The sequence below is a fragment of the Camelus dromedarius genome, chromosome 5, assembly GCF_036321535.1.
Source record: "Camelus dromedarius isolate mCamDro1 chromosome 5, mCamDro1.pat, whole genome shotgun sequence".
In the NCBI taxonomy this organism is placed as follows: Eukaryota; Metazoa; Chordata; class Mammalia; order Artiodactyla; family Camelidae; genus Camelus; species Camelus dromedarius.
The window spans coordinates 29,670,430-29,679,342 of NC_087440.1; the positions used below are offsets into that span (position 1 = coordinate 29,670,430).

At 37.2% G+C, this 8,913-nt stretch overlaps 1 protein-coding gene across 1 annotated transcript; it reads left to right on the forward strand.

The window, feature by feature from the left end:
- The first annotated feature begins 6,940 nt into the window (after positions 1-6,940).
- On the forward strand, positions 6,941-7,915 carry LOC105097654 (olfactory receptor 11H4). The gene has a single exon (XM_010990236.3). It carries the CDS (start codon positions 6,971-6,973, stop codon positions 7,913-7,915), a length of 945 nt encoding a protein of 314 aa, XP_010988538.3. The 5' UTR covers positions 6,941-6,970.
- The last annotated feature ends 998 nt before the right edge of the window (positions 7,916-8,913 follow it).

An 8,913-nucleotide genomic window follows, 5' to 3' on the forward strand; every position in this document is an offset into this window, starting at 1 on the left:
CCCAATGTTCATATAGTATTATTTAGCCAAGATATGAAAGTAACCAAAGTGTCTATCAACAGATGAATAGATAAAGAATTTGCGGTATTTATATATATGTATACATACACACACACTTACACGCAAACAATGGAATACTACTCAGCCATAAAAAAGAATAAAATTTTGCCATTTGCAATATAGATAAACCTGGTGGGTATTAAGCTTAGTGAAATAAGTCAGACAGAGAGAGACAAATACTGTACATTATCACTTAAATGTGGAATCTAAAAACTAAAACGAATGAATATAACAAAACAGAAACAGACTCACAGATATAGAGAATAAACTAATGGTTACCAGTGGGGGAAAGGAGGAGGGAGGAGCAAGATAAAGGTAGGGGTTTAAGAGGTAAAACTACTACATATAAAATAAATATGATACAAGGATATATTGTACACCACAGAGAATATAGCCAATACTTTATAATAACTTTAAATGTAATATAATCTATAAAAACTTTGAATCACTATATTAAACACCTGAAACTAATACATTATAAACTAACTATACCTCAATAAAAATAAATTAATAATAATAAGAAAACAAACATACCAAACAAAAAATGGGCCAAAGATCTTAACAGACACCTCACCAAAGAAGACATACAGATATCAGATAAGCGTAAGAAAAGATGTCCTGCGTCATACATAATCAGGGAAATGCAAATTAAAGCAATAATTAGATACTCCTACACACCTATTAGAACGGTCAATATCAAGTTCACTAACAAGATCAAATGCTGGTGAGGATGTAGAGCAGCAGGAACTCCCACACACTGCTGGTGGGAATGCAAAACGGTACAGCCACTTCAGAAGACAATTTGGAGTTTTTTTTACAAAGTTAAGCATACCCTTACCATATGAGCCAGTAATGGCATTCCTTGGTTTTCATTGCATAGGAGTTGAAAACTTATGTCCACACAAAAATCTGCACGCAGCTATTTTTGGCAGCATTAGTCATAACTGCCAAACTTTGGAAGCAACTGAGATGTTTTTCAGTAGGTGAACAGATAAACTGTGGCACATCCAGCCATGAAACATTATTCAATGGTAAAAAATATTTCACTCTCAACCATGAAAAGACCTGCAAGAATCTTAAATGCATATTACTAACTGAAATAAGCCAATCTAAAAAAGGCTACAAACTGCACGATTCCAACTGTAACATTCTGCAAAGGGCAAAACTATGGAGACGACAGACAATGCGGGGAAAGGCGCAAAACCACCCAGGCCTTTCCAGTTTCTCAAGATTCAAACGAGACGGCTCAGGTTTTAATCCTCCCCTCAGGGACCGCAAAAGAAGGAAATGTTGAAGTGCTCAAACCACAAGATTAAAAATCGAAACACCAAGGTGATGTGGAAGCTCACGCCTCATACCTCAGGCCTGAGGAGCCCCTCGCCCGACGTTCCCATCTCCCCACAGGACGCTCTCCTGCCGCAGAACCCGAGGTGCCCTCCGACTGCGGGGACGCACAGGCTAGGCGGGCGCGCTGACGTCAGCGTGCGTCCGTGGGCCCTGCGGCGGCGGCGGCGGCGGGGTTCCGGGACGCCAGATCCTAGTGGCCGGTTAGCGTTTCCTGTTTACACCGCCGCTTTCCAGCCTGAGGTATGTGCCGGGTTGCTGCCCTGCTTCCCTGCTTACTGCGCCAGCACTGCGGTTTACAGTCCTGAAGAATCTCCTTTTTCCCCCTCCTTTTACCCCTCCGGTAATAAATCCCCCCACCCAAAACAGTAATAATGCGTGCCAGAGGTGGGGGAAGGCTGTTGGAATAATGAGTAGGCAGAGTACAGAGAATTTTTAGGGCAGTGAGAATGCTCCGTGTGTTATTATAATGACGGATATAGGGCCAATACCATAGACTGTACAGTAAGTACCAAGGGTGAATCCTAAGATAAACCATGGAGTTTGGGTGATTATGATATGACAGTGTAGCTTCATCTTTGGTAAAAATTAAAAATGCACCATTCTGGTGAGTGATGTCAATAAACGGCAAGGTTATGTATGTGTGTGGGTAGAGGGTATGTGGGAAATCTCTGTGTCTTCCTCTCAATTTTGTTGTAAATCTAACCTAAAACTGCTCTAAAAAAATATAAATAAAGATCTAGAAGAAAAAGCTATCTGACTTATGTCAGAAAACATAGTAGATATTAATGAACTCCCTGATAAAGAACTAAAAAGGATAATAAAGTATATATGACACCAGCACACTCATGACACATAAGAAACAAGATACTGTGAGAGACAACATAAACAATGAATTGGTTGGATCAATAAGTAAAACTTTAAATTTCAGAATAGGACATCTTTGAGAACACTAGAATCCAAGACAAAAAAAGAAAGCAGAATAAATTATATTGTTCTAATTATAATAAGGACCATAAATCAGAGAAGCAAAATTTTGTATAGCATAATACTTCAAAAAGAATTTAATCAGTTAGGTTCCCCATGATTTTATCAAAAAATATTTTTACAGCTTTCTTTAAAATATAATACATGGCAGAAAATGAATAAAACACATATGTAAAGTAGAGTGAGTATAATGAATAATTATAAAGAGCAAATAGCCAATAACCAATACAAAAGATAAGAAATAAGACATTGTAAGTCCTTTTGGTTTTGACTATACCTATGTCTCGCACTTATTTTGTAAACTTCTTTTCTTTATACTTTTTATTTGTCTACTAAAAATAGATTTACCTGTTTAAAAACTTTACATGAGAGGAATCATAATATATTCTATTTTTAAAATTTGTCTGCTTGTACTTTATATACAGTAAAATTCACTCCTTGAATTAACTTCACTTTCATCAGTTTCTGCTTATATATTTTAATGCTCTGTTGTTAGATACATCATACATTTGGAATTGTTGTATCTTCGTGGAAAAATGACCTCTTTAGGATATTTCATACTTTATTCTTAGTAATGCTCCTCATTCTGAAGTCTACTTTGTCCATGTTAATGTAGCTCCTACAACTTTTTTTTGATTAATGACTGTATGGTACATGTTTTTCTAACATTTTTACAGTGGATTTCACGTAGACAGCATATTATTGAGTCTTGCTTTTTTCCCCCAACTTACAATATCAGTCTTTTAATGAGTTTTCTTTAGACCAGTTGTATTTCACTTCTGATACAGTTGATTAAAATCTACCATTTTGCTAACTGCATTCTATATTCTATCTATTCATTTCTTTTTTCCCTCTTTTTCTGCCTTCTTTTGGCTTATTTTTTATAAATCAGTTTTAACTCCATTATTCCCTTATTATTTGTATCTCTTTTTAAAATTTTTAAATGGTTTTCCTAGGGTCTACATACATACATGTTTATTTAATCAGAGTCTGACTTCTAATAATAGTATGCTACTTTACATGTTGTATAAGGGATTTATACTACTATATATATTCCCAATTCCTCACTCTTATCCTTTGAGCTATTTTTTGTCATAGATTTTACTTTTATGTATAAACACACAAAATATTGCTACTGTATATTTCTTTTATTTCATTTCCAGTGCCTTTAATTTCTTTGGTGAAGCCACGTGTCGGTCTGGTATCATATTCCTTCTGCCTAAAAAAATTAAACATTATTCACAGTGCAGGTCTACTGACTAACTTATCTCAGTTTGTATATGAAAGTATATACTTCTTCATTATTTTCCAGCTTTACTGAAATATAATTGATAAATAAAAATTGTATATATTTAAGTTATACACTGATATTTTTAAGATATACAACATGGTGATTTAATATGTGTATACACTATGAAATGCTTACTACCTCAAGTTAATTAACACATCTATTACCTCACATAGTTACCTTTTTTGTGTAGTGAGAACACTTAAGATCTCCCTTAGCAGATTTCAAGTACAATACAATACAATATTATTAATTATAGTCACTGTGCTGTACCTTAGATCTGCAGAACTTATTCATCTCAAGTTTGTATTCATCTGGAAGTTTGTACCCTTTAACCAACATCTGCCTATCTCTTGCACCCACCAGCCCCTGGAAATCACCATTCAGCAAGCTGGATTGAGGAGTTCAACTTTTTAGATTCCATATATAAGTGAAATCATACAGTATTTATATTTCTGTGTTTGACTTACTTCACTTATCATAATGTCCTCCATGTTCATCCATGTTGTTGCAAATTGTAGAATTACCTTCATTTTTATGACTGAACAGTATTCTATAGCGTTCGCTGTTTGGGTCTTTTCTGGTTTTATACGTAATTAGGATTGCTTTTATTTCTGTGGAAAATGCCATTGGAATTTTGATAGAGATTGCACTGAATCTACAGATGGCTTTGAGCAGTATGGACATTTTAACAATATTAATTCTTCCAGTTCATGAACACACAATAGCTTCCCACTAATTTGTGCTTTCATCAATTTCTTTCACCAACATCTTATACTTTTCAGTGTACAGAACTCTCACCTCCTTGCTTAAATTGATTTCTAGGTATTTTTCCCTCTTGATGCTTGAAGTATTTCTGGCCTGATTTTAAAGTGACCAACAGAATACAGTTTCCTGTTTCACTGTGTTGTAGCAATTCATTTAAGCTAGAGAGGAAATATTTGTTCACAAACATGTCTCATTTTCAAAATTAAAGCCATGGGCAAAACTTCCATTTTTCCCACTGATCTGCACAGAGGGTGATTCCTTAATGGAATTGAATCTCTGCAGTGAAAATCCTCCTGATATTTGCCCAGTATTTCCCCTGGATTCTCCGTTTCCTTGACTCCAGCAACCCTCTAGGAGCTACTCTATTGAAATGTAGATAAGCTCCAAAGTTTGAAAAGAGGAGATACCCCAGGGGAAACTCAGGAAGCCGCTGGGACCACCTGGGGAGAGACATGGAGTTTTAGAGTAATCCCTAAGATTAAACACTGCTTTATATCTTAATTTTCTCAGCAAACTCCTAGAAAGCAAATCTCTGGAGCCTCCAGAAGTGAAGGAAGTCTACTGGACCACATAAAATACCCTCACCTGGAGTTTTCCTCACCAGAGCCAATGAGGAGAAGATGCCTTTGTGTTCAACTACACCGTGCCCATCCCTCACTCCAAGCTGAGCCAGGAAATTCACCGAATGTAAGAGAAAATGACTAATTGTCCATACTACAGCCACTGCTGTGATATACAACAGAGTTCATTTTACTTTATCAATCTGTTTAGTCATTATTCCTCTGTAATGGTATAGTAAACATTGTATTTGAACATAGGACATTTATGTTCATTGGATTAAAAGTCATGCACCCTCTGTGAAGCCTATCTGTAAATGAACAGTTAGAACAGATCATCTGCACCATTTTTTCCAATTCTATGATTTTATGACTAATAGGAACCATCTTTCTGGAAGCAATCTCAACTTCCAGGAGTAATAAGGTGGTATAGTCTACGCTCAGACTACCTGAGAAGACAGTTTACCAAGTGAAGGACATTTGGAAGGAAGCTGTTTAATCAAGCTATTTCCAAATAGTGGGTGGACTGCTGAGTTGATTGGCTGATTGGTTGGCTGGTTTCTTGTGTTGGAAAGAAGTGTATGAAAAAGCTGGTCTTCTCTGATTTTCCTCATATAACAATTTATAAATCCCCAAAACATGAGAAACAGTATGTTTCTGGCATAAAATAGTGAATATTTCATTCTAATACCCTAACTATTCCCAGAGAGTAATTTTGGAGGCTTTGGAATGTGGAGTTATGCAGAACTTAACAGAGTCATTAAGCTTTCCATTAAGCTTCCCACCCTTTGATCATCCCATTACTTATCTACACTTTCACCAAAAGCAACAGGAAAGATACCATTGCTGCCAATAAATCTTACAGGGTATGGTAGCAGAAAAGATGAAGAGAGGTGTGAAGTTGTCAGTGTATGATGGAGAGTGCCCTCAACTGTTACTCCCGTTAATCCAACATGGTTCATTTTTTCAGAAAGGAGGAGAAGCAGCACAGATCTCATGACTTTGGTTTCTGGTGTAAATCTGTGAGCCTGTGCTTAGTTCCTGACCTGTAGCAGAGAAAGTGATTTATTTATGCTTTGTAAATAACAGTCTGGGAATCATCCATTGAGCACCTTATTCAGTGAAGGTAGTAAACAGATACCTTTTGAATTCAACATTGATTGGAAAACTGGACAACTTTAGAGTGCGCATGCTCAAACTTCCTTTTTCATGCTTTTTGAAAAACCACCAACAGGGGACTAGTCCAAATCCTGGTTCCTAAGTATCATAAACTTAAAAATAGGGATATTTTAAAATAATATTCTCACTTGTTCTTTAAAGCAAATATTTATGATGTACTGGGTCTTGTGTATATTGTTTAGGTATCACTCAGCTGGTTAGACTGATATTTCAAAAGAAAATCTCTAAAGGGAAATTAGGAACAGCCTGGAGTCTTGAGTGTAGTGATGTCTGTGACAATTAATTCAGTTGATTAGACTATTCTGAAAAGCCAGTGTCCTGAGGTAAGTTTTATCTCCATGTATAAGTCAACTGATTCTGTTCTGTTGCCATTTTTAGCTCAACCTCTCACCAGCTATTCTCAAAATATACGTCACTTTTTTAACAAAATAAGCTGAACAAGAGAAAGTGGATGAGTTTGTGCATAAAGACCCATAATCAACTTTAGAAAAACAGACCAAAATCAGAGAAGGTCCTCTTAAAGATCAAAATTTAAAAGAAAAATTTGTACCACTGGTTGTACTAACTGATACAGATCTTGCTGCACTGGACTTTAGCAAAGTAATCCTGAGACTTAGAACCACAATCAGTTCAAAGTAAGGTGGGATTTATTCCCAACTGGTTTCAAAATATCTCATACATTTTCCTGTAGAGTTTAAGTTCCCTTTCAATAAAATCCATAAGACATGCAGGAAGCAAAGCAACTTGGGTTACAGTCATGTCTTTCTTCTTTGTAGATTGAAGAGCCATGAATAGGTCAGCAACATACATTGTGACGGAGTTTGTTCTCCTGGGATTCCCTGGGTGCTGGGAGATACAGATTTTTCTCTTCTCACTGTTGGTGATGGTTTATGCCTTGACCTTGCTGGGGAATGGAGCCATTATCTGTGCAGTGAGATGGGACCCACAACTACACACTCCCATGTACTTTCTACTGGGAAACTTTGCCTTCCTTGAGATCTGGTATGTTTCCTCCACTGTTCCTAATATGCTAGCCAACATTCTCTCCAAAACCAAGGCCATCTCATTTTCTGGCTGCTTCCTCCAGTTCTATTTCTTCTTTTCCCTGGGCACAGCTGAATGTCTCTTCTTGGCAGTAATGGCTTATGATCGGTACCAGGCCATCTGCCACCCACTGCACTACTCCACCATCATGACTGGGAAGCTCTGTAGAATGCTGGTGTCTCTCTGCTGGCTCATTGGATTCCTTGGCTACCCAATCCCCATTTTTTTCATCTCCCAACTCCCCTTCTGTGGACCCAACATCATTGATCACTTCCTGTGTGATATGGACCCACTGATGGCTCTGTCCTGTGCACCAGCTCCCATTACTGAATCTATTTTCTATACTCAGAGTTCCCTTGTCCTCTTTTTCACTATTATGTACATTCTTCAATCCTATACCCTGTTGCTCAGAGCTGTTTTTCAGGTCCCTTCTGCTGCTGGCCGGAGAAAGGCCTTTTCCACTTGTGGATCTCATTTAGCTGTGGTATCTCTTTTCTATGGGACAGTCATGGTAATGTATGTGAGTCCTACATATGGCATCTCAACTTTGATGCAGAAAATCCTCACACTGATATATTCAGTCATGACTCCTCTTTTTAATCCCCTGATCTATAGTCTTCGTAATAAGGACATGAAACTTGCCCTGAGAAATGTCCTGTTTGGAAGGAGAATTAGTCAAAATTCATGAGCCAAAGGTGTTCCATCCTTCCCTGTTCTAATGAAAAATAAGATGTGTTAAGTCCTTTCAGTGGCCTTTTAGTCCACACTCTGAGTAGTTAGAGGCCATTTTTTTTCCCTGAAATTGCCCAGCTTAAATACCTATGCTGACTACTAAAACCTTAATTCACTGGACTTCAACATGCAGTAACTTTTCTTAAAGGCTTTCCTTGTTGGAATGATAAAATGGGATTGCTATATGAGGGAAACTAGACTTTCCTGAAAGATTTATCATCAGTTCTAGGACAAGTCTAATGTCCTTTACCAAATGGTTACAGTGGCTTTGTAAAAACATTTTTATTTAGGTATAACTGATATACAAAAAGACTGCACATGTTTCATGTATAGATTTAATGTACATAATGGTGCAGTGACTTTTAACAAACCATGAGACCTTTCTATAATCTCTAAGAGACACTTCTTTTTTACACTTAGTCTAACAATCTTATCTAAACACACTTTCTATTAAAAGAGAGAGAAAAAAAACTCTCAACCAGAAGAAACTCAACAAATTTACTTAGAGATGTAGTTCCTTTGTGGCAAGTTTGAAATGAAACTTGAATACATGCTAAGTAATAATTTGTTGTAGTTGCTTTTAACACTTCTGTATTACATGTACCACATTGTAAGGTAATTTATTTATTTACATGTGCTTCCCCTTAAGAGAGCTCCTCGAGGACAGGAACTGCCTTTCTCATTTCTGGATCCCTGTCACACAGTGAGAGAGGAAAGCAGCCCCTGGCACCTGGGAGCTGACCTAGCCTATCAGTCAGGTCTTGGTGTTGCCAGGAGCTGGCCTGGCACTGAACCAGGCCATGGTGTAGTCCTGTTGAACATGAACAAGTTCACAGAACGCCAGCATTAGACAAGGTGACTATGTGAGCACGATGGATCATGACAAAACAAGACCATTCTATAATCATATTGGAGCCAGACAAAATCAAGAACATTGTCCCAACCACAAAAAAA